The 24,454-nt window shown below is 42.9% G+C and overlaps 1 protein-coding gene across 1 annotated transcript in view; it reads left to right on the top strand.

Moving 5' to 3' along the window:
- Positions 1 to 439: 439 nt before the first annotated feature.
- UTP20 (UTP20 small subunit processome component) overlaps positions 440 to 24,454 on the top strand; it is an 88,510-nt gene continuing 64,495 nt past the window's right edge. Inside the window, exons 1-16 of the mRNA XM_058673309.1 lie at positions 440 to 651; positions 1,500 to 1,580; positions 3,229 to 3,295; positions 3,403 to 3,535; positions 4,189 to 4,377; positions 7,928 to 8,009; positions 9,275 to 9,412; positions 10,142 to 10,297; positions 11,320 to 11,466; positions 11,877 to 12,011; positions 12,993 to 13,070; positions 15,051 to 15,229; positions 17,807 to 17,962; positions 18,088 to 18,176; positions 20,135 to 20,240; positions 23,842 to 23,992. Coding sequence (XP_058529292.1) covers positions 607 to 651; positions 1,500 to 1,580; positions 3,229 to 3,295; positions 3,403 to 3,535; positions 4,189 to 4,377; positions 7,928 to 8,009; positions 9,275 to 9,412; positions 10,142 to 10,297; positions 11,320 to 11,466; positions 11,877 to 12,011; positions 12,993 to 13,070; positions 15,051 to 15,229; positions 17,807 to 17,962; positions 18,088 to 18,176; positions 20,135 to 20,240; positions 23,842 to 23,992 — 1,932 coding nt within the window. The 5' untranslated portion in view covers positions 440 to 606. The remainder of the gene's footprint in view (positions 652 to 1,499; positions 1,581 to 3,228; positions 3,296 to 3,402; positions 3,536 to 4,188; positions 4,378 to 7,927; positions 8,010 to 9,274; positions 9,413 to 10,141; positions 10,298 to 11,319; positions 11,467 to 11,876; positions 12,012 to 12,992; positions 13,071 to 15,050; positions 15,230 to 17,806; positions 17,963 to 18,087; positions 18,177 to 20,134; positions 20,241 to 23,841; positions 23,993 to 24,454) is intronic.

Raw genomic sequence — 24,454 nt, 5'->3', positions numbered from 1 at the left:
CTCCCAGCACTGGAATGCCTAGTTTGATCATTGCTTCTAGTTTTTATTTGTAGCTAGACAAGGTCGACCTTGGAAGGCAGCAAATGGTGGCTCAAGCAATTGAATCACCCACAGTGTATTACAGGCCACTGGGGACATTTTTTGGGGGGGCGAATACATCGGTTTTACATGGAATAGCATTCAGTGAACTTTAGGGTGGAAATAGGTAAGAGCTTTTCGCGAGGTTAGGATACGTATTTACGAGCAGTTACGTACCAATGTTAGGTGACAGGCACGTTTGATTTTAAAACGAAAACGCACCCTTTGCTTCTCCCTCAGTCCTAAAAGGAAGCCGGCTCAGACACACCCGCTCCACCCTACCCCTCCCAGCTGCCAGCTAATGGGCTGAGTGCGCCTGCTCCGTGCGCTTCTTCCGCCCACGTGACCCGCCGCTCCGGCTCCTCCTCCCATCAACATGGCAGCGTCCTAGGGGTCCAGCCGCACGTGAGCCAAGTCTGGGCCTCTGGGGATCCGAGAGGACGGTGTGTGAGCTGCTTGCCTGTGCCTGCTATCGTTTACAACCCTTCCGCACCCCGAGGCCTCGCGGGCCGCTGCCGTTCCACAACCATGAAGCCAAAGCCTGTGTCCCACAAGACCGAGAACACTTACCGGGTGAGCGTGGGAGGCTGGGCCGGGGGCCACACGGGTCGGTGTCCTGCCTCATCGGTGACAGGGACAGTGCTTTTCAAGGGGACTCCTGGGGCTGCAGGGTGCTGCACCGAGCCGGAGCCGCTTGCCCCGGGGCTCTGGCCGAAGTGGGAGAGTCAGGCTATAGTGAACCCAGGTTGGGGCAGACGTGCCAAGCGCAGGTTTCGCTGTAGCCTGTAGGGTCGGAGCCCTGCTAGGGGAAAAACCTGAAGTCCAGAGTTACTATGAGTAACTCCGGAGCTTGCTTAGGACCCAGTCTCTCTGCTGTTTCGAGTTCTAAGACCGATTTGGGAGGGGGTGCGGGCTGGCCAGAGGGCAGGCGGAACTTGCAAGCTTCCCCAGCACTCTGTTCCTGGATAAGTTTCTTTTCAGATCGTCCTTAGGATACAGCTGCGGGTCTCTGTTTAAAAACACGTTGTTGGAGCGATTTAGCTGGATCTCTGCCTGCAGGATGAAAGCTAGCAGATCCAGAGAGGCCAACTGTCCCTGTTCACCAGTCTCACATGATACTACTGAGAGTTTTTGCAAACACAGTGAATTGCACACCCTATGCCTTTAAAGCTCGTATTTGTGTCTTTTGTGATTCATCGGTGATGGTTTCTTTTCGTTTTAAAACTAAGTGGTGTATTTTGTGACTGAAAGAATACCTAAATCTGAAATGACAGAAAAAAAACACCGTTTCTGTTGGGATAGTATAGAAGAGGACTCATTGAAGGTTTAAACTTAGGAAACTACCAGCGTGTGAGGATTACACCAGGCTCCAGGCAAACTGTTCGTTACATTAATGTGTCTTTCTGTGCTTCCCCTCCTAGTTTCTGACCTTCGCGGAACGACTGGGGAATGTGAATATCGATATAATCCACCGCATCGATAGAACTGCAAGCTACGAGGAGGTGAGAGTGTGCCAGTAGCCACTTTTCAGATATTTGTAGTTTTTGGTTTCCAGTATTAGTAGAAGTAAATTACTTTTTCTTCTGAGCATAAAAAGGTTTAGGTCTGTGTTGTTTAATACTGTAGCCACGCAGTAAGTATCCAGTTAGGTTCATAGTAAATTAAAAATTCAGGTACCTAATTGCCATGTGGGCCATTGCTGCCCCCCGGACAGTGCAGATGTGACGGAGTCCAACAGCACGGAAAGTCCTCTGGGTGCAGCTGTGTAAGCAAGTTCCCCTGATCCTCAGCTGCCCTTGGGGTTGCAGCCCCTTGCTTGCCCATGCGTGGTAGCCATCATTTTAAACTGATTGGGAGCACGTCTCCTTCCTGGGGAACTGTGTCCTCCTCTGTAAAAAGAAATGGATGAAACTACACATTTTTTTGTTGTTCTAACCAAAACCTAACTGTATCATTTGCTCTGCAGAAACGCTTTTGGTTTTTAAATTTACATACACGTCTTTAATTATACAACAATATGATGTGATATAATGTAATATAATATTTAATAATGTAAGGAATGTATGCTGTGTTAATGAACTAAACAGTATGGTAGTAAACTTAGAAAAAGGCTGTTGTCTAACCCATCCCACACCTTGTTGCCAAGGAAACTGTCATTTTTGATGATGCAGTGTATCTGTGTTCTTATGTACTTTTGTTCAGTATCCTTCTAGTTCAGTAGATACAAGTATAAGTTTTTAATGGCTACATAGTATACCATTATGTGTCTAAACTTTTAGTGACTTGTCGTTTTCCAGCTGTATATTTGGGCTGTTTTTTATGTTTCCTTTTAAGGCAGAGTAAAACTGAATAGACATCATTGCATTGGCACATTTGCATATTTTTATAATGTCTCCAAAAGTAGAACTGCAGGATCAAAGGATAGAAACTTTAATTTTTATTTTATTTGTTTTTTTTTTTTTAAGATTTATTTACTTTTATTACAAAGTCAGATATACAGAAAAGAGAGACAGAGAGGAAGATCTTCCATCCGATGTTTCACTCCCCAAATGAGTGCAATGACTGGGAACCTGGAACCTCTTCCGGGTCTCCCACGCTGGTGCAGGGTCCCAAGGATTTGGGCCATCCTCAACTGCTTTCCCAGGCCACAAGCAGGGAGCTGGATGGGAAGTGGAGCTGCTGGGATTAGAACCGGCACCCATATGGGATCCTGGCGCGTTCAAGGCAAGGACTTTAGCCGCTAGGCCACGCCGCTGGGCCCAAAACTTTAGTTTTTAATAGAAGTACTGGTTTACATCTCCATAAAGTTGTATGAATTTGTATTTCTAAAGCAGAATAAAGAACTGTAAAGAGCATATTATTCTGTGCTTTAAGTAATAAAAAAAGAAAAATAGAAAATTTCCGTAGTGTGACTAGTGTATAGGCTTGAGAATGTCATTTGCTGCAACCAGATTGACAGGAAATTGGTTTAATCATTTGTTGATGTAGTTCTGATTGCTTTTTAGCTGTAGTAGTTACTGTCTCTAAAAAAACAGAGGTTTTCAAGCTGTTTATCATCTTTGCCTAAAGATACTAATGTATCATTATTGTTTACTTTGATCAAAGTTTTCTTGGACTTGCCTGATTAATGGACTGCTTCATTTTTCTCAGGAGGTTGAAACCTACTTTTTTGAGGGTCTGCTGAAGTGGAGAGAATTAAACCTTACCGAACACTTTGGTATTTTCAATTTTATTTATTTTATTCATAATTTTCATGTTATATATGCCAAACAACTGCAGTTGTGGTGTGCTGGAAAAGCAGTGCACGTTTGTTCTTTTGCCTAGGGAAATTTTACAAGGAGGTCATTGACAAATGCCAGTCGTTCAATCAGCTGGTGTATCATCAACATGAGATCGTCCAAAGTCTGAAATCTCACCTACAAATCAAGAACAGTTTTGCCTATCAACCCCTTTTGGAGTAAGTGGCACTGAAAGATTTCTTTATCTTTATTGGGAAGGGAGATGTAGAAAAAAAAGGAAAGACAAAGATCTTCCATCTGCTAGTTCATTCCTAAGTGGCCAAAATGGCCAAAGCTGAGTCAATCCACAGTCAGGAGCCCAGAGCTTCTTCCGGATCTCCCACATGGGTGCAGGGTCCCAAGGCCATTTTCTACTGCTTTCCCAGACCCAAACAGAGCAGTGCCCTGATGGAATCCTGGCAATTACAAGGGGAGGATTAGCTAATCAAGCCATTGTGCCAGGCCCCATAAATGTCATGTTCTGTATGTACAGATGCCTTGATAAGGACTTTGTAATTTAGAATCAAGAAGTCAGGACAAAACAGTAGGAAAAGCTACATCACCATAAAGCAGGATGTTAGAGGTACAGTTTTACTTTGCTGATGTACTCCTCAAGGCTCCCTGTTTTTCTGGCACTGTGCGGACAGTTGACCACGACCCATGATACAGTGCACTTTCTTCCTCAGTTTCTTTACTGAACTTTTAAGCCTAGAAGAACTTGATATCTTTTGAAACGTCATAGTTTTTTAAGATGTTAGGTTATTTTTCTGTTGTTAAATGCATTTGTAGAGTCTTTTGTGGTCCCTAACCAGTTGCTTCTCGTGACTTCCAGTCTGGTTGTACAGTTGGCACGGGACCTGCAGACGGATTTCTACCCACACTTTGGAGATTTTTTCCTGACCATCACCTCCATCCTGGAGACTCAGGACACAGACCTGCTGGAATGGGCTTTCACCTCGCTGTCGTATCTTTACAAGTACCTGTGGCGACTGATGGTGAAGGACATGTCCCGGATATACAGGTGACCCTTTCTCTTCCTAACCTTTAAAAAATGTATTAATTTTATATATTTATTTTATTTTTGCTGATGCTTATATAGTTGTGAGGTATGCATGCCCATGTGGGTCACCAATTATGGTGGGGCCAGTTGAGGATTATGGGAAAGTGGATGAGATAATTACTTCAACTTCTTGATTTTTTCTTCCTGTATCTGGCGGGGGGGGGGAGAGGAGAATGTCACTCATAGAAGCCTAACCACATCGGTACCCTGGGATGGGGGGATGGCCACTTAATCTCACCCTGAGACCCCCAATGTGGGGTATGTTCCATGGTTTTGATAGCTCTGAGATGCTTTGGTATTTTCTAATTTATTTATTTTATTCATAATTTGCATGTTATATGTTTTATACAACTACAGTAGTGGTATGCAAGAAAAGCAGCCTGGCCTTGGCCTGGCCTTGCCTGGTCTACCCTGCTAGTCAACCCACAAACCTTCTGATAAGTGAGTGGAGCAGCCCTGCCTGGTCTGTCCCACACCCAGCCCCAACTCTCGTGCTTACCAGTGGCAGGTATAGCCTAGTAGGGGAGTTCCCCAAATTCCCCCACCATCCTGCTAGCAGGCCCAGTTCTCACATGTGCCAGCAGGTGTTTAGGCTGTGCCCCTACGTAGTCTACCCCCAGTCTCGACCTTTGTGAGTGCTGTTGGATGCTGCGTCCTGGGCCTTCCCACACCTACCTTCAGGATGTGCTTTGAGGTACTGCAGCTTGGGCCAACATTGGATAATCAGAACCCCAGTTCCTGTGAGTGTTGGTGAGTTCCATGGTCATGCCTAGCTTAGAGGTCACCACCCCTAACTGTCATGTAAACCAGCATGAGCATTGTAGTCCCAGGGGGATGAGTCTACAAATTCCCCTCAGACCCAATTCTCTCACTTGCCGGTTAGTGTCATGGCCCACCCCTGTCCCGACATTCACTGATGGGTACTGTGGCCTCGTTCTGCCAGGCAGGATTCACCCCTTCCCGACCTCCCTTTTGTGTATGCCAGTGAGCTGTGATCCATGCCAGCTAGCCCAGTGTGGGTTTCCCATGTGGGCACAGACATGTGCTCTGGCTTTCTCCCTCCAAAACACCTGGTCTCAACCCCTTGTTCACTTGCAGTTGCAGTGGCCTGGTCTGTGGAAGCCTCCCAGAAGTCATTCCTCACCTGTAATGTACTTCCTCAGTAGTCTTCCCCCACCTCCTGGGACAATTCACAGTCACCATGTCAGCTGCCAAGTTGGCATTGGTCCCCCTCTCTTTCTAATTTTTTTAAATTGCCTTTCTCTCTGGCTTCTGTCTGACTTCAAACTGCCTTTCCAGCTCAGTGCATAATTGTTTTCCTATAAGAAGTTGATTATCCATCCAAAGTGGTCCACAGTCTGGCCCAGATCTGTGCTGACCTTATGGTTGTCATCACCAGCTTTTGATACTATATCCACCCACCAAAGTCCAATTCCCTAACTTCCCCCAAACAGCCCAGGCAGCTTAGCTGAAGTGTAACTTTTGTATTCTGTTACCTTTAACATTGTATATCTCTGACGCTTCCTAATTTTCTTTCTTTTTTTTTTTTAAACTTTCTACCATTTATTTGTCAAAAATGCACCATATCCTTGATTCTCTCAATCAGAAGTTCTTTGAGAGAATACCATCAGATTTGGCCAATTGGAGAGTATATCCCAACTTTGATTGTACTTGTATGCTTAGAAAGTAATTCTGTCTTCTATAAACCCGTCAACTCCTTAAGAATCTTATCTTCAACATTTGCATTTTCCAGCTGTTCATTTATTAGGTCAAAAGAGATACTCAAAAGTTATAAAACTTCAAAGAAAGGGACAATAATCAGGTATATATGAGTAAATGTAGACAAGGAAATAGAATGGATTCTGCAGTGGCTTGTCATTTAAAGTAGGACAGATTGTTTATATTTGGGATTTGATGGAATTTTCCACTTTGTCTTCAGTGTATTGTAATTAGCCAATAAAAGAATAAATGAATGCTATTGTTTGTTTGTTTAGGGAGTAATGACAAGGAATAAGTCTGTACATGTTCCATACGGATTGAACCTGCCCCTGCCTCACCTCCGCCTGGCCCATATTTTCACTTATGTTTGGTTGAATCCTCAGATGTGAAACCTGCAGATACCAAGTTCTGCCAGTAGCTCAATTCATTTTGTGATTTCATCTGTTAAAAAGATTGTCGTCTCTTAAGTCAGGTTCTAACAATTCTACATTTGTTTGCTTTGAGTAGGACCAGTCTTGAATGACCTGGGTAGTTTCACATTACTGAAACCAAACTCAACATATTGCTCTTCCAACACACTGCTCTTAGCTTTTCATTGGCCTGTGTGTTGAGTGAGTTTGCACTGAGCACCTGTTCTAGACCGACCCTGTTTGGGTGCCAGAGTCTATCAGCGGTACCAGTGTTAGCGCACCTGTCGGTAGCTTTGACTCTTTTGTCTCCCAGGATTCAGCCATCTCAGGCACACATTCACTCCAAACATTTGTTGAACACTGTGTCAGCCACAAATCACAAATCAAGCAGAGAAGAATTCCTTTGCTTCCAGAGTTGACAGCGTCTTGGGTACAGGCCTGGCAGGTTCAAGGGAGAGTAGGAGTGTTGCAGAGGTGAAGCAGCGTGTGAAGGTGCGAGTGCTGATTCAGCGGTGCAGAAATGGGAGTTGGCCAGCTGCTCCGGTTCCGGGGGAATAACGGATGCTCTCTAACTGTGTTGCAAGGATTGCATTGTCTAGTGTATATCTGGTTCACCTTTTGTTAGTTCCCTTAACTACCAGTCTTCTTCGGGCCTTGTTAGCCTAAGTTGTGTGGCTTGAGCCACTTTGTAATTGTGTTACCACCTTCTTTTCTGAATTTCATCTTGTTCCCAGATGGATCTTTATGAAAATATTCATTATCATCATGCACTCTTTATTAATACCTGCTGCGAGGAAGGAGCTGTTAGGTACTGGGATGTGGCAAAAATTGGAGGAGGTGTTTTGTATCCTGTCATTGAAGCCACGTAGTTCTGCTGTCTTGAGCTATTTGCGCTGGTTTTCTGCTTCAGTTTTATAATAATGTAACCCATGCCATAGAACTGTTGTGCGAGTTCCCAAGTTCTGTTCAGAACTACCTGTCTACCCAGGCAGCTTTCTGCGCGGCTGCCCTCAGCTGCTGCATCACCGCTCTTGCCGATGGGCTCGCTCCTGGTCATCCATTGGCCGTGGTCATCTCAGTCTGCCCATCTTTTGTCCTGATATGCACGGCCGTTCTGATCTGACTTCGTCCTGACATTCAGAGCTCCCTGCACGATCGGCTCTACATGGATCTTTCCTGTAGGATGAGTGTCAGCAGTCGTGGGACTCGGATTGCCTGTGGCCTTCAGCTTGCTGAGTGTCTCTGGCTTCAGCCTGCTTTCTGCCTGCTGCATATTTTTGCATACCCTGCACCTTGTTGGATGTATGTTTGACATGTAGCCATATTCATTAAAATTACATATTTGGTTAATTAAGTGGATCTTACTTTTTTTTCTTTTGTAGCATGTACAGTACACTACTGGCTCATAAAAAACTGCATATAAGAAACTTTGCAGCTGAAAGTTTTACTTTCTTGATGAGAAAGGTCAGTCTGATAGTTTATATGCCTGCTACTAGTAATAATTGGGAATCTGATGAATAGAAGCAAATATCTTTTATTAAGATGCTTAGCATGGGCTAATTTCATGAAAACAGTAAACAGAAACGGGGGGGGGTTGGTGGTGTTGTGGTATAGTAGTTTAAGCTGCTTGGGACATCAACATTCCACATTCCATGTCAGAGTGCCTGTTTGAGTACTAGCTCATCCACCTCTTTTTTTTTTTTAAGATTTATTTTTATTGACAAGGCAGATTTATACAGAGAAGGAGAGACAAAGAGAGATCTTCCATCTGCTGGTTCATTCTTCAAATGGCTGTAATGGCTGGAGCTGAACCAATTAGAAGCCAGGAGCCTCTTCCAGGTCTCCCATGCAGGTGCAGGGTCCCAAGGCTTTGAGCTGGCCTCCACTGCTTTCCCAGGCCACAAGCAGAGAGCTGGATTTGAAGTGGAGCAGCTGGGACATGAACCACCACTCATGGGATACTAGCTCTTAAAGCTGGAAGATTAACCAGTTGAGCCATTGAGCCGGCCCAGTGGCTCTTCACTTCGAATCCAGCTCCTGATAGTGCATCCTGGTAGGCAGCAGATGGTGGCTTGGGCCATGTCATCTACACCTGGATGAAACCGGGGCCAGCCCTTGCTTTTTGTCGGTATTTGGGATGAAACAACACGTGAAAGATCTCTCTCTTTCTGTCATTCTGCTTTTCAAATAGATGAAAATAAATTAATACGTAGTTAACAGAAAGACCAAATACCTGTCCTTATTTGAGTCGTTCTCAACACAGGTTTTGCTGTGGTATAATTTGGGTTACATTTTGTTATTATTTAGGTTTTGGTGGCTTTCACTGTTTATTGAGTTTGAGTTAATACATACATGAACAGTGAGAGTAAAAGCAATTTTTGTAATAGTGTCCTGTGCTTGGCTTAAGTTCCCATTGTAAATTTTAGAGAGTTTTTGTAGTAAAACAACAACAAAAAATTGCTGTTAAGTTTCTCTTAAGCTCATAAAGTGCAAATATGTAATTTCTTATAATAAAAAGAAGCATTGATAAACCTTTCTGTGACACCCATGAATTTCTGACTGCTAAGTGAATTATGTAAGAATATATACTATTATAGTAGCTTGAGATCACTGTTCCTGTAAGAATTCTTTCCCAAGCATATTTAAATTTGAATATGAAGAATAATATAATATTTCTTCACTTGGATATGTTTCTGTTGTAACTCTTAATTTTTCATTTGACATTTTAGGTTGCTGATAAAAATGCACTTTTCAACTTAATGTTTGTTGATCTTGATGAGCATCCAGAAAAGACAGAAGGAGTTGGGCAGTTGCTGTTTGAGATGTGCAAAGGAGTTAGAAATATGTTTCATTCCTGTACAGGCCAGGTGAGTCATGGGGAGGGATGCATGAAGTTTGTATGAAATGAAAGCAGAGAAAAATGAAGTGCAGAGAGGATTGCCTAAAATAGACAGAAATCACTTAGCGGGTGGTGTTCAGGCTGAGTGCAGTGCTTACTTGGTGTGAGCCCTGGGCAGTTAGTCATTGTATTTAGGAAATCACTGCTGTCTTCATCCTGGATGTCAGAGGGTAACATGAATTGATGGATGGGCCAGGTGAGTGAGGAGACAGCTGTATGATAAATTCCCCATCCAAGTTTAGAAATTCTTTTGGGGGGGGCACACATAGTTAACCATAGAAGTTACCATAGTATTAATTATTCTAGAATAGCTTTTTTTTTTTTTCCTATTTTAAGGTAATTTATTTTTTTTGAAAGTGTTACACTGAGAGGAAGAAAGAGAAAGAGAATGGGACTGAGCCAGGCCCAAACCAGGTTTCTGGAGCTTCTTCTTCAAGTCCCCTTGGGTCAGAAGCCCAAGCAGTTGGAGCATCTTCTACTGCTTTCCCAGACCATTAGCAGGGAGCTGTAGTAGAAGTGGATCAGCAGGGTCTCTAACCCAGAAAAGATGCCAACATCACAGACGAGAGCTTTACCAACTATGGCACACTGCCCCTGGAACAGATTTGTTTTCAAGGCGACTATGATAATGAGGGTGATCAGTATAATACACAAATGTGAGAGGTGGTCTGTGATTTCAATGGTTTTTTTTCCACAGTCAATGAAGCTGATTTTGCAGAAGCTAGGACCAGTTACAGAAACAGAAAGTCAACTACCATGGATTTTAATTGGAGAAACGCTCAAAAGCATGGTCCGATCTACTGTGTCCTACATCCACAAGGAACATTTTGGTACATTTTTTGACTGCTTACAGGTAAATGCTGATTTCTCAATGAGTGCTTCATGAGGACTGTTGTAGTTCTTAGTTTAGCAAAGCACCCTTCATGATTATATTTATGATTGTTTGCAGTTGGAGACTGTTACGTATGATAACATAGGCCAGTCCCCAAAAGACAAATATCGTGTATTTTTCCTCATTTGTGATAGTTAATATACAGAATATAAAAATTAATGTATATGAGAAAAATGGACAGTTTGAGATTCAGTTACTATATATTGCCCTTGTCCATGCTCCTGAGGAACAGTGATTTTCTTGCTTTAGGAGAAAAATTGTTTTCTTTGTGCTTGCGTCTAAAACTTTTTCTTCACTTCATAGTTAACTTTGTTTGCTATTTATTTATTTGAGTGGCAGAGAGTAGCTTAAAATTCCTCATCCATTGAGTCCCTCCCCAAAGGCCTGTGATGGCTGGCCTGGAGCTAGAGACAAAGCCAGGAACTGCATCCGGGTCTCCCTAGTGGATGGCCAGAGCTCTTGGGCCATCACGTACTGCTTACCAGGGCATGCATTAGCAGGAAGCTTGACCTGGGGGAGCAGAGTGAGACTCAAAGGCAGGCGCTGTGAGGCAGTTTGTGGGTGTCCCAGCGAGTCTGAAAGCCTGGGCCGGATGTTCTCACCTGATGAGCATCTTGGGATGCAGTAGAGTATAATGGTTAAGAGAGGCTTCGGAGCCTGTTGGAATCTTGGCTGTATGACTTGACCTGGTGTGACTTGGGGGAATTATTCAGAGTCTCTATTCCTCAGTCTTTCCATTGGTTACATGGAGTGGAAATATTTTCTTCCTCAAGAATGCTGTGAACAGGGTAAGTACATCCAAAACACTTAGAGCCCTCAGTGTTGGTTGTCTGTCATTGTTAGTGATGCTTTGGTAGATACATCTTTTTCTTCCAGAGCAAAATGATGAAAAGTTGAACTCTTCCATACAATGTTTTCATTATTGGGTTAGCAGATAAGTGTGCTATTTTATACTTAGACTTTATTAACTTGTTTGTCCACAGGAATCACTCCTGGATCTACATACCAAAGTAACAAAAGTTAACTGCTGTGAAAGTTCTGAACAGATTACAAGGCTGTTAGAAATATATCTGATACTTATAAAACATGGAAATGGATCAAAGATAACCATGCCTGACGTTGTTTGTAAAGTGAGTTCCCAATTTATTCTGTTTGACTCTATTTATTAAAAAAGTAGGTTGCTGGGCCTGGCACAATGGCTCAATGGCTAAATCCTCACCTTGCAAGTGCTGGGATCCCAAATGGGTACTGGTTTGTGTCTTGGTTGCTCCACTTCCATCCAGCTCCCTACTTGTGGCCAGAAAAAGTAGGGTCCCCAAAGCCATGGGACCCTGCACTTGCAAAGGAGAATCAGAAGAGGCTCCTGGCTTCGGATTAACTCAGCTCTTGCAGTTGTGACATTTGGGGAGTGAACCAGCACATGGAATATCTCTCTCTCTCTCTCCTTCTCTCTGTAAATCTGATCTGCCTTTGCAGCAACAGTTAAAATAATTTTTTTAAGTAGCTTGCTAAAAGTTACTGGTTTTGCTTTTTTTTTTAGGTGTTAAGCCAAACATTACATATAGCCAATCTCTCCACAACTTGCCGGAAGACCCTCTTGAATGTAATTTCTGCTTTGATCCTTGGTGAAAATGTTTCCTTGCCGGAGACCCTCATCAGTGAAACCATAGAAAAAGTAATTTACTTCAACAACTATTGAGCAGTTAGTAATGTCTTTAGCATTGAGTAAGCCTGCTAGGGAATACAAATGGAGTGTGACAAAGTCTTTGCCTTCAGGAAGTTACTCTTGTTAAGGAGAAGTGAATTGCCTGCTCTTGCGGAAATAAGCACAATAAAGTGTAGTAAAAGTTTAATTTATACAGTAAATATTCAACAAGCTTGTGTAGGTTAGTCCGTCCGTAGTATGAACTACAGATTCCAGGTTGAATGTTGTGCTACCAGTGGTCTTTGAATATTGATGCGGAGAGTCTCCAGCGTGAGCAGTTTGTAACCTAGTGAGCTAATCAATTACAGATCTGTTCAATTGGGACTCTGAATTCTTTGTAGGGTTGAAGAATAGAAAAAAGATTTTCATCGTACATGGTTTGGGGATGGCCAAGGGTTCTCTAGCAAGTCAGAGAAGAGGTTACAACCATTGGGAGGGGGGAAAACAAAGATATATATTAATATAAATGTGCAGCCACAGCACATGAAGTGTGACATGGTATCCAGCAAAAGTGCCTGTTCTCAAGAAGGTGGATTGAGTTTCTTCCAGCAAGTAGTTGAGGTACCTGCAAATATTCATTCTAAGCAAGGCTGTGACTTCATGAGCTTTATGCTTGGCTAGTTTGCAGAATGGATTGAAAGAAGATAGGATTGGAAATAGATCTTTTCCATCCTTCTGCTTCATGTAGTACAGCCACACATTTGGGGAGGTGTAGAGATCGTACTGCTTGTCCTTTCATAGTTCCTTGTAGTTGGAAGAGGATTGAACAGCATCTAGACTGAGCCATATGTGGATAAGTGTGTGCCCATCACAGCTTGTTGGTTGGGAAAAAACTGAGCATTCCACAGAGTGCTGGTGGGAGTGCCTGCCCTTCACTGTCATCTCAAATGCTGGGGAGTGGAGTGCACACTCCCTGGGAGCTTAATGTTAATATGTTAATGTGTTCCACAGGTTTTTGAGAGTGGATTTGAAAGACGTTTAATTTTGGATTTTTCGGAAGTCTTGTTTGCCATGAAGCAGTTTGAGCAGGTAAATGAGCTAATAAGTTTGAGGTTTTCTTGTTTTGTTTTGTTTTGTTTTTTTTTAGCTTATCATGAGATTTACTGTTTGAAATTCTGTGATTTATTTTTTATTTTCTCTTTTGAAAGGAGTAAAACAAATGTTTGATGTTTTAGTGAATTTTAAGATATTATATTCATGCTAGGTCACAGGTGAAATCTAATTCCATATGCTGAGGTATTTAAAATGAAATCTGGTGGCCAACTTAGTTTTTCATAAAATTTAAATAGTTATGGAACAAGATGATGAAACTAAGCAGTTTAATAGATAGTTATTTGGGGCATAGAAAATACTCTCTGAAAAAGCTACAGTGCAACGTTTGAGAAATTATTTCATTGCTACAAAGTATATACTGAAAGAAATCTCAAATCCTGAGACTATCATCTGCATAAAATATTTGGCACTGTCCCTAACCAGTAATCCTGTAGCATTTCATGAAAGCCTATCTCCCTCCGTCTTCTCATCCTTGTGTTTAGTTTCAGTAATACATACAGTCCTGTTTGTCACAGGGAAAAGCTGCTTCTGTGTGTCCTGGATCCTGTTTCTTTGTGCTCCCTGAGGTTCCTTTATCTCTCTCTGGTTTTCTTAACAACTGCGTCTTTTCTTTACACTTTGTTTCCCCTGCTGTTTGAATCTTACTTTTGTCTTACTTTGGTCAGATCTGAAGGTAGTGGTTTGTCCTCCATTTCCGTTCTGGTCACCAGCAGGAGCCGCGTCTAATGATTTGTAACTATTTTTTTTGTTGCTGTTCATACTTTTTAATTACCTGACTACCACTGTTTTTTCTTGATTTGTTCATCTCAGTCCTGGGTAATAGAGAACCGATAGATGAATTCCCGTGCTTTTATACCTTCATGCTCTCACAAAGTCACAGCACAAACATTTTGGTTGAAGCCATATTTACTGTATACATATTCCTTGTGAGCAAGAAGTATTTTTTATGATTACATGTTATTTTTTCTCATTATCATCTTTTTTTTCCCCTAGAGTTGATAAATTGGGTTGTTGTTTATAAGTAAGTGATTATTTCCTTTGAAAAGCTCACTGGCCCGTGAGTCCATCTTCCAGTAGAAGTGCTTTTCACATGGCAAAGTGCACTTCCGGTCAGAATGGGTTGCCTTCTCAGCCAGTGTCTAGATGGGCCTGGAAGGGTGTCCTTCTGCTTCTCTGCTATTTCCTGGGTCCCAGGTTTTCTTTTGTTACAATTTATTGCCTTATTTTGATGGACTTCATGTCCCGGAGATTCCTGAGAAGGAGTGTTTTTTGTTTTGTTTTGTTTTTTTTTTTGAAAGATTTATTCATTTTATTACAAAGTCAGATATACAGAGAGGAGGACAGAGAGGAAGATTCTCCGTCCGATGCTCCACTCCCCAAGTGAGCCGCAACGGGCCGGTGTGCGCCGATCCGAAGCTGGGAACCTGGAACCTCTTCCAGGTCTCCCACGCGGGTGCAGGGTCCCAAAGCATTGGGCCGTCCTCGACTGCTTTCCCAGGCCACAAGCAGGGAGCTGGATGGGAAATGGAGCTGCCGGGATTAGAACCGGCGCCCATATGGGATCCCAGGGCATTCAAGGCGAGGACTTTAGCCGCTAGGCCATTGCGCTGGGCCCGAGAAGGAGTGTTTTGAGACAAATCCCTGAGCTTCAGCTTATCTGAAAATGTCCTTTTGTGGGTGTGTGTGTGTGTGTGCGTGTGTGTGTGCGCGCGCGCACGCACGCGTGCGTGCTGTTAGGATTCTGGATTCCAAGTCTTTCCCTCCCGGTTTTTAAGACTGGCATTCACTCTCTTTGGCTTATGTTGTTCCTGTGGAGACGTCTGATACCACTGGTTCCTGAGTCTTTTTATTTTATTTTATTATTTCTGTTTTTTTTTTTTTTTTTTAAGTTAGTCTTTTCATTGTTAGGTATTCTGAGATTTCAGTCTGTTAATACATTTCGTTTCTTATTTTCAGCTTTTCCTACCAAGCTTTCTCTTGTACATTGAGCAGTGTTTTTTGATGGAGGATGCAGAGGTCAAAGATGAAGCTCTGGCCATCTTGGCAAAGCTCCTTCTGAACAAAGCAGCCCCTCCCGTGGCCGGCTCAATGGCCATCGAGAAGTACCCCCTGGTTTTCTCAGCTCAGACCGTGGGGTAAGTTCTTGGTCTTTGTTGTGACAAAAACACTAAAAAATGAAAATCTACATTTATTAGTTGGAAAGTTGCCTGTGATAACGTAACTGAAAAAGACAGGTGGCGAACTTTATACTAAGTGTTTGTGATGTGATTGTTTCTTGTGAAATTGTTTAAAAAGTAAGGATGGGCTTGTGGTGTTGCAGTAATTAAGTGGAAGCTTAGAATGCTTATTTCCCATACCAGAAATGACTAATTTCAGTCTTGTCTACTGTATATTTTAATCAGCTTCTCGATAACACACACCCTGGGAGGCAACAGGTCATGGCCCAAGCTCTTGGGTCCCTGCTGCCTTGGGAGAGACCTGGCTTGGGTTCTAGGTTCTTGCCTTCAACTGCCTCAGCTCTGGCTATGGGGCCATTTGGAGACTAACCAGTAGATGGAGTGTCTCTATTTTTGTGTCTCATTTCTCTCTTTCCCTCTTTCAAATAAACATGAAAATCAAAAAATATATATTCATTGTTTGTGAGCATAGAAAAACACCAAGGGTTATACTACCTGTTAATTTTGTTACTAGGAGGATGGTTAGGAAAAGAAAGATGTCACTGTTAAATTTTTTGAGTTTTGAAAATAATGACAATTGCACTTGTAGCTCCAATATAATGGAAATGGTTCCATATCTGATTTATCCAGTTTCGCCCTTTAGCAGCGTCTTCGAAAGTTGTACTAGAACATTGGCCTTGGTACAATCCACTGCTGTTGTTTGTATTTCATCAGTAGTCTATGCTTTTATCTAAATGTGTGTCCAGTTAGGGACACAGTTTTAGCCCCGGTAGAGGTGTGTGGGCCCAACGGGGTGAAGACATAGAACTCTTCCATGCCTGAAAGAGTTACTCATGCTACCTGTTAGTAGCCATCTCACCCTGACGCTCCCCATTCCATCCCTAAACTGTGGGCACACTGATCTGTTCCATGTTTAATAATTTTGCCATTTTAAGAATAATAGGGTATTTCAGAAAATTTGTGGAAATAATGTTCAAAACATCAGCTTATTTTAGCTCAAAAATTTTGGAAATTATGCATAGATTTTTCATCATATGCTTTTCTCGTTTTTTTAAAAATGTAAGTGGAATTATAGTTTATGTCTTAAGATGGGCTGTTTTCATTCAGCTAACTGCTTTAGATTCATCCCAGTTGTTGTGCATTCCAGTATCCCCTGCTTTCTATCACTAAGCAGTGTCCCATGGTTTGGATGCAGCATAACTTATTTATTAATTCGTTTATGAAGAACAATTAGATCCAGCTTGGAGCTTTTATGTAGTGAACATTCAGTTTTTCATTTTCATTTCATTGCCCCAAAATGGAATTTTTGAGTTGTGTGGTATTTGCTTTGTTTTGTAAGAAGTGTTGGGTTTTACATAATATCTGTGCTATTTTACATCCATATCAACAGTGTTTGAGTGATCTGTTTTCTCTTCCATCACCAACTTTTGGTATTTATCATTATTTTTTAATCATTGCCAGTTTGATACAAGTATATTTCATTTCTCTGGTTTTGAGAATGCATTATGTGTTTTGGATGTAAATCCTTTTGTCAGATAATGTGATTTGCCAATATTTTCATCTGGTCTGCAGAGGATAGTTTTAGATTATTCTATTGTGGCTCATGCAGTGCTTTGCCCAGCCCTGAATCCCAAAGATTTTCTCTTATTACTATATTTGTTAAAAATTTTTTATCATTTTATCTTCTACGTTTTGTTACATCATCCATTTTGAGTTAATATTTGTGTGAGATTTGAGGTGTAGATCAAGTTTCTTTCTCTGGGTGCCCACTTGCCCTGGCAGCATTTAATGAGAAGGGGATATTCTTCTCCCTGACTGAGCTGTCCTTTGTACCTTCGTCAGAGATCAGTCAGGCACATCTGTGTGTGTGTCTGCCTCTGGATTCTCTGTCCTGTTCCCTTGATCTCCGTGTTTATCCTCACCCAGCACCTTGTTGACTGAGTGTCGCTGTAAAAGATCTTTAAATACAGAAACTGTCACTTTGTTCCCTTTTTTTTCCCACAAAATGATTTTAACTATTCCTGATCTCTTTCCTTTCTGTATGAATTTTGGAATGATTTTTCTATGTCTACGCAGACTTCTTATAGGAACTGCATTAAGTCTGCTGATAACCTTTCAGGAGACGTGACATCTCTCCAAGGATACTCCAAGCTAGTATCTTTGCTTATGTCAGAAGAATGGCACAGGGCAAAATAAGTGACTTTTTATTATTAACTTCATGGCAGCCTCATGCCCAAGCCAAAGGAGATCAAGAGTGGAAGAAATCTGCTCGCTGCGTGAATTGCTGTGCCAGTTGTTACAAACTTGCAAAACTGAGAAGGGAACCCGAAGTTAGGAGGCAGATTGAAATAGAATGGAAAGCAGGTAGAGCCAGTAGAGCTGACACACCTGTGACTGAAAATTGTTTGTTCACTTCTTGAAATTCAGTCAATATGACCAGCTTCCTGCTCCCCTGCACTCCCCCGTAGGAAGAGGCCAGTTTTATATCATATCACTCTTGTGCTTTCAGTATCTGTTGATCTTTTTGTCCCTCAGGTCCTATTTAAGGCAGAAGAAGAGCAGATCCAAAGGAGGAAAGGAACAGTTTCCAGTACTGAGCCATCTGTTATCCATAATTCAGTCACCCCCGGATAATGAGAGCACTTACCTTTCGCAGTGCTGGGCAGCCCTGGTTGTGTTGCCTCATGTTAGGTAAGGGAATAAACTACACTCATTGTGGAAAGAGATAATTAATGTGCTGATTAAAATACGTTCGCTACTCCTTGCCTTTCTTTGGAAACAATCATTGTGTGGCTGTTTCCCCCTTTGTTGGCCAGACCTCTGGAGAAGGAGAAGGTGACAGCCGTGGTCACGAGCTGCATAGAGTCACTCTTCAGGACTGTTGACCAAGGCTGCTATGGAAAAGGTCAGTCACAATCACAATCACAATCACTGCCTGTTCTCTTTCCTTCCTTCTCTGACACACCCCAACTAACTGTAAACATACGGGATTCCGGAGAATAATACTAACATTGTGTTCTGCTGGGACAGCCCCTGCTCTCTCCTCCTCCATGTAGTAAGTGCAGAAGGATGATAAGATGCTCATGTTTGACTTGTTCCCTGTCAACTGGTGACCGGGTCAAGGAGGCTTGAATATCTGGAAGGTGAAACGTCAAAAGGATGTCAAGGTGTAGAAGACCGTTCATGGTTAAGCCCTGGCCTGTGTCTTACTCCCCGTCCCTCACAGCTGCCCATGCTGCAGGCGTCGCCATTTGCTCACTACAAGTTAGACACATTCTAACCATCTGACTGCCCTTAAACATATGACCCCTCTGCCCAGAGACCTTTCTTGGTTTTTGTCATTCAGTAGCTTCTTTTATTTTTATTTTATTTATTTATTTTTAAGTAATTCATTTTATGATACAGTTCCAAGGATCTGGGATTTTCCCTACTCCCCTCCCTAGATACACTCCCCCCCCACCAATTTCCCCTATTTTATTACAATAGTATTGTTCTTCAAAAATTGTCATTAAGTCCATCATTCTGCTATTTAAGTGTATCCTGACATTGTAGATGTGGAGAATGGCAGAGTCCAGCGTCCTCTTGTCAAATATATTTAACAGTTTCGTTGGGAGTCCATCTTTGGTTTGGAAGTGGAGATGCATACTGCATTGTATCTTCACATCTTGCTATGATAGTTTCCATTATACAGTCCCTCTAGGTGAATGTATGTATACACATATTCTTATTTTCAAAACTCAGTTCAAGCGATAGGTATTGAAGCATAGTAGGTTAAGGCTCCACCTGCAATGCCAGCATCCCATAGAGATGCCAGTTCAAGTCCTGGCTGCTCAACTGTCATACCTGGTCTCTGCTAATGCAGCTGGGAAGGCAGTGGAGATTGGTCCAACTGTGCCCATGTGGGAGTGCCAGAAGAAGCTCCGGGCTTCTGCCTGCGGCCTGGCCCAGTTCAGCCTGGTCCTTTGGGGAGTGAACCAGTGGATCGATGAACTCTGTTTATTTTTGTCTTTCCTCCTTGTTCTGTATCTTTCAAATAAAAGATTGTTAGCTCCTTAAAAAGAAATCAATTCAAGAACAACATCTGTTCATGACTCTGTCCAGTCCGAGTTAGAACACCCTGCCCCGAACAGCATTGCCTGTCATATGCTCCTGCCCCTGCCCCTGCAGTCTGAGAGCAGCAGTTGAGAAGCAAGCATTTTACTTAACTTCAGTATTTTTTTTTTCAACACAACTGTATAATGCACACATTCACTTAAATGTTGGTGTGCTTTATTTCCCATCAGGTACAAAGCAGATTTGCAGATTTGTCAAGCGGCAGTGTGGATTCTCCGCAGGCTCAAGTCCCCAGTCACTACCTGTGACTTAGTGTGGTTCCCTGGTGGATCTGGGCTGCATATCAGCCCAGGATTTCTACATTACACAAGATTCTGTTAGCCAGCGTAGCCACTGGCTGTGTGGTTTATGACACATTAGAGAAGTAAAATCAGCTTAAGTTTTGTAGAAAACTTAAGTGTTTGAGAAGTTCAAGTCTGTTGCACACAGAGGTCTAGTTTTAGGAATGGAGTAGGTGAAACCATTATGCTCCATCCGTGTTATAATTAACGGAACATAAGTTACTGTTCTGTTTCTAAAAATGCTTTTGGGTATCTTAATGCAAATAAATAGAAGCCTTGTAAAATTCTTTTTCCTGTACGTTTCTGTTACATTTGGACATTTGACTTGTAATTCTTCAGAATATGATTTAGTTTAAGAACTTCCTGTAGCAAGTGCTAGATGAATGGGTGTTTGGTAGTTATTATGTTAAGGAATGAAGTAACTAGATTTTGTTTTTTGTTTTTTTTTTTCCCGTTTTTCCGACCTTAGGAAGCTTATTTGTTCTTTGCCAAGCCGTAAATACCCTGATAAGTTTGGAAGAGTCTTCTGAACTTCTTCATTTGGTTCCTGTGGAACGTGTGAAAAACTTAGTGCTGTAAGTAAGCATGTCTTCCGTCTGGCTTAACAGTTGAGTATACTGTGAGTGCCTCTGCTTTTGTAAGATCTGGGACATAAAGGCCGCTTTGCTCTATTGTCAGTCTCCATACCACAGACAAAAGTGTGGAATTGCATTCACGTAGTGAGATTTAATCTAGTTATTGTAAATATGATTTTTGACAGTCTTCAAGTGCAGATTCATCTTTGTAATGTTGCGTTTTATGGCATATACAAATGAGTGTTGCAAAACACAAGTTCTCCAGCCACAGTAATGCTCAAGAGTTGCCCCGTAACTTCTCAGTGATTCCAGCGCACCCAGCCTTGCTGCTGTCACAGTCTGTGCAGGGCCCGGTCTCCCAAAGATTAACTTCACAGCTTAGCTTGTTTCTCGGCTCGGGGTACGCGGCGACGTGGGCGTTGCCGACAAGTCTGCCTCAGTTTGACTTAAGCTGCATTCTGAACAATATGCCTGCAGTCCTTTCACCATATTCTGAAACAACCCCGTTTTGGGTTTGATACTTAAGTTGAGTCAGCCCTTGATTTTGGCACAAGGCCATTATTGAGGTACTAATAATTTATCTTTTTTTAAAGATAAGACCTTTTGGAAGTTTGATGAAATTGTTTCAGTTTTTCTGGAGTCTAACTCATTTTATTTCCCATACTTTTTAAGGAAGATTTACTAATTCACATTAAAAGAATTTAATTTGTTTACCTATTTTAAAGTAGATTTCTCTATTCAGTAGACATTTAGTTGGCTTTTCTCATGTACCTGTTTCAGGTACTGGGGAAACATAGTAGATGAAACTGACAGAATTCCCTGCCTTCGTGTTCCAGCAAGAGACACTAAACAATAATAAGAAAAATATACATTCTGTTAAAAGGTGCCAAGTGTGGAGCAGGGCCAGGGAAAGGGAGAATCCAGAGGTCAGGACGTGGGGGTGGTTTTAAGTAGGGACTGCCCTACCAAGAAAATCTCTGAGCCAAAACCTGAAGGCAGTGATTGGGGAAAATCAATGAACTGTGCTCTGGTCTGGGTGCTGCTGGGCAGCAGGGAGGCCATCGTGGCCAAGGGGAGCCAGAAGGTAGAGTTGGAAGCGAGGATGTTAGAGGTCAGGTGGCCAACTGAGTGACCTTCAGGTTGCTGGAGAGTTCTTGTCTCTATGTGATTGAAAGAGGAGGCCCTGGGGGATTTTTAGCAGGGGGAATAACTTGGGAATAAACTGGATCCCTCAAACTGCTGAGAAGAGACTGGAGGGAAATCAAGGAGACCAATATTGGCAGCTCTGCATGAAGCTGACATTTCCCCATGGTTAATTGAATGGGCTTGAACTAACTCACTTTCAGGAGGGTCATTTACTGTATTTTGTGTCCCCTTTGTGTTGACCTTTCTGTTTGAACTTTCCACACTTCTGACTGCAGTATGAAGATTGACAGTTACTGTACAGGTTTGAAACAAAGTGCACACATAGCATGTCCCTGGGGGTGGCCAAGTGACACTTGGCCTCGGGGGGTTGAAGATCTCTGATAGGAGTGGCTCAGCTTTTGAGTGTGGGGCTGTAAACCTCCAATGTAGATGCTGGACTCTTCATGGGGTTGTCCTTGTATACTGCTTACACATCTCACGGCTAGCCACCTGGATTCAAGTCGTTACTGCTTTTTAACTCCATAATCTTGCACTCTTGGATAAATTAGCCCCAACTTAGCTCTGAAGGATATAGGTTTTTTTTTTTTTAAGTGGTTAAATGGTGCGATACATGCAGTAATAATGAAATAATGAATCATGTTTATTGCTTCTTATCCTGTCCTGGTCCCTGTTCTGAGCCCTTCATATATGTTATTTAATTTTACCCTCACGACAACTCCCTGAGGTGTTGGCAGTGTTACTGCAGCTGAAGGAGGTAAGCTGCAGAACAAAGGCCCTGACGTAAGGAGCCATGTCTACCCGGGTTATTGTCCCAGTCTCCTAGTGGATTTTGTTGCTGCTACCCTCGCCCTGCTGTACCTAGCAGCCAGAGTGATCCTTTAATGTATCAGTACCAACCATGTCACTCCATCACCAGCATCCCTTGGTACAGTGGGTGATTATTGGCTGAGGTTATTGGTCGAGAACATTGTTTGGTGGGCACAGCTGGGAAAAACAGAGGACCGTTTGTGACTTTTAGTGGCTCAGGCCGGGGATGTCACCCAGTAGCCTGCAGTGCACAGGGAGCCACCTACAAAGAGTTCTCCAGCACCACTGTTGGGAAACTTTGCTGTAGTGGTATCCCATCCCACCGGGGATGAAACTAGAGTGTCCTGCCTGTTGGGGTTCTGTGGGACCTCGTGTGGCGCCTCCCACCTTTTTCAGCCTCTTCTTCCTTGTTAATGCAGCTCCAGCCAAACACTTGGTGTTACCAAGAATGAGGGACCCTCCGTCTGGGACTCGACTTCGCCCGTCCCTTTGCCCGAGTAATTTTTTCCGCATATTCTTTCAGCTCACTTCTTCCCTGCTCAGTCTCCGCTTTCCAAACCCTGTGTCAAACAGCCTCGGGTTTGCCACGTCTCTCATCACTGTCCCACCTACTGATTGATTTATTGGCCGACTCTGGAGTAGAAGTTCAGGGGAGAGAGAGACTTTGTCTTTTGTTTGTTGCTCTGTCCAGTGTCTAGAACTCAGCAACACACAGTAGGTACTCAGTGAAATGAGAGCATTTCAAAATGTTTCCGGAAAAATAGAACAAAAAGATAAGCTGATTTTGCTGCACAACATTTTTAAATCCATTTATTCTTTGTCCATAATATACATTTTTTTTCATTATCATTTTGAAGATCCTGCAGTGTAAATAGTTAAAATACTTTTGCACCACAAGCATGTTCCAACTCCACTTCCTGTGAACTGCTGAAAGTGCCCTTGTCCTTGTTGTGGGAAGATGGGGCTCGGAAGGTAGGTGGCTTGCCTGTGGTGGCGCCACTGATGAGTGATGTGGTTGGCTGTAGTGGAGCGTGAGTCCCAGACCACTCTTCTGTGTTACTTCTCTCATCAGCTCAGTGTGCAGTCTGTGGCAAGCTCTTAATCAACGTATGTATCTCTTTTTCTGTGACTGCTGCTTGCAACTGTGTGGACCGAAGGGGCAGCATTGGACTTAAGCCTCGGAATAGCACATCCTCGTCCCACCAGTGCCTGTACTCACCTGTGTCGCTGAGCACAACGCTCACTGTTGCTGGACCTTCAGCTCCTCACGTCTCAAATAATGTCTGTGTGAAACTTCGGTGTGTTGTCTTTCAAGTCACTTATTTAAATGACTTTATTTGAATATTCCAGCCTGGGCTGGGAGAGGCTGGGGCCTGGAACTGAGGGCTCCAACCAGGTCTTCATTGTGGGTGATGCATGAGCCATCACCTCTTGTCTTCCAGGATGTGCATCAGCGGAAGCTGGACTAGTAGCGGAGTAGCTGAGACCTGAGTTAGGCATTCTCATGTGGGATTCGGGCATGTCCGGCAGCCCTGGTTGTTGTCTTTGATGCTTCCTTCATCAGTGATTGTTTCCCAGAGGTTCTGTTACCTACATGTTTTTGATATGCAGTGCAGTTTGAGTCTAACAGACAGGAATCTTATTGCAGACTGTTTCCTGCGGAGCCGTCTGTGTTGCTGCTGGCTGATCTCTATTATCAGAGACTCTCCTTGTGTGGCTGCAAGGGGCCACTCTCCGAGGAAGCTTTAATGGAATTGTTTCCCAAGTTACAAGCGAACATTTCAACAGGTGTATCCAAGGTAAAGCTGTTCTGCGATGCGCACTCAGTCTCTGTGTCTGTGTGTATTGCCATGTGTTGGCGCTGATCAGAAAACACCCCTGTGGGATGATTTCTGTTTAAAACAGTGATTGCTGAACACTGCCTGCAAACTCACGGCTGCAGGATCGGTCGGAGAGGTGAATAAAAATGTAAATTCCAAACCCCTGCCCACGCATGTGCTGAATCAGTAGGATGTGAGTGAGACCGAGAAGTCCTCCAGGTGCTCCTGCTCCTCTCAGGTGGATAGACACACCTGAACACATATTGAATAATGAAAATGGCCAATTTTCACTCACTCGGCTTCTTTGTTCTTAATACAGAGGTACACAAAGTGCTGTACAGCCTAACTATTCCTGAAGCAAAATCTGAAATGCTCCAACATCCCAAATTCTTGGAATACCGACTCTCCAAAATTTCTGAGTTTGAAGCATTTGATTTAAAG

The sequence above is a fragment of the Ochotona princeps genome, chromosome 15 (genome assembly GCF_030435755.1).
Source record: "Ochotona princeps isolate mOchPri1 chromosome 15, mOchPri1.hap1, whole genome shotgun sequence".
NCBI lineage: Eukaryota > Metazoa > Chordata > Mammalia > Lagomorpha > Ochotonidae > Ochotona > Ochotona princeps.
The sequence above is the reverse complement of the archived record's forward strand: the minus strand, read 5'-3'. Positions and strand labels throughout refer to the sequence as shown.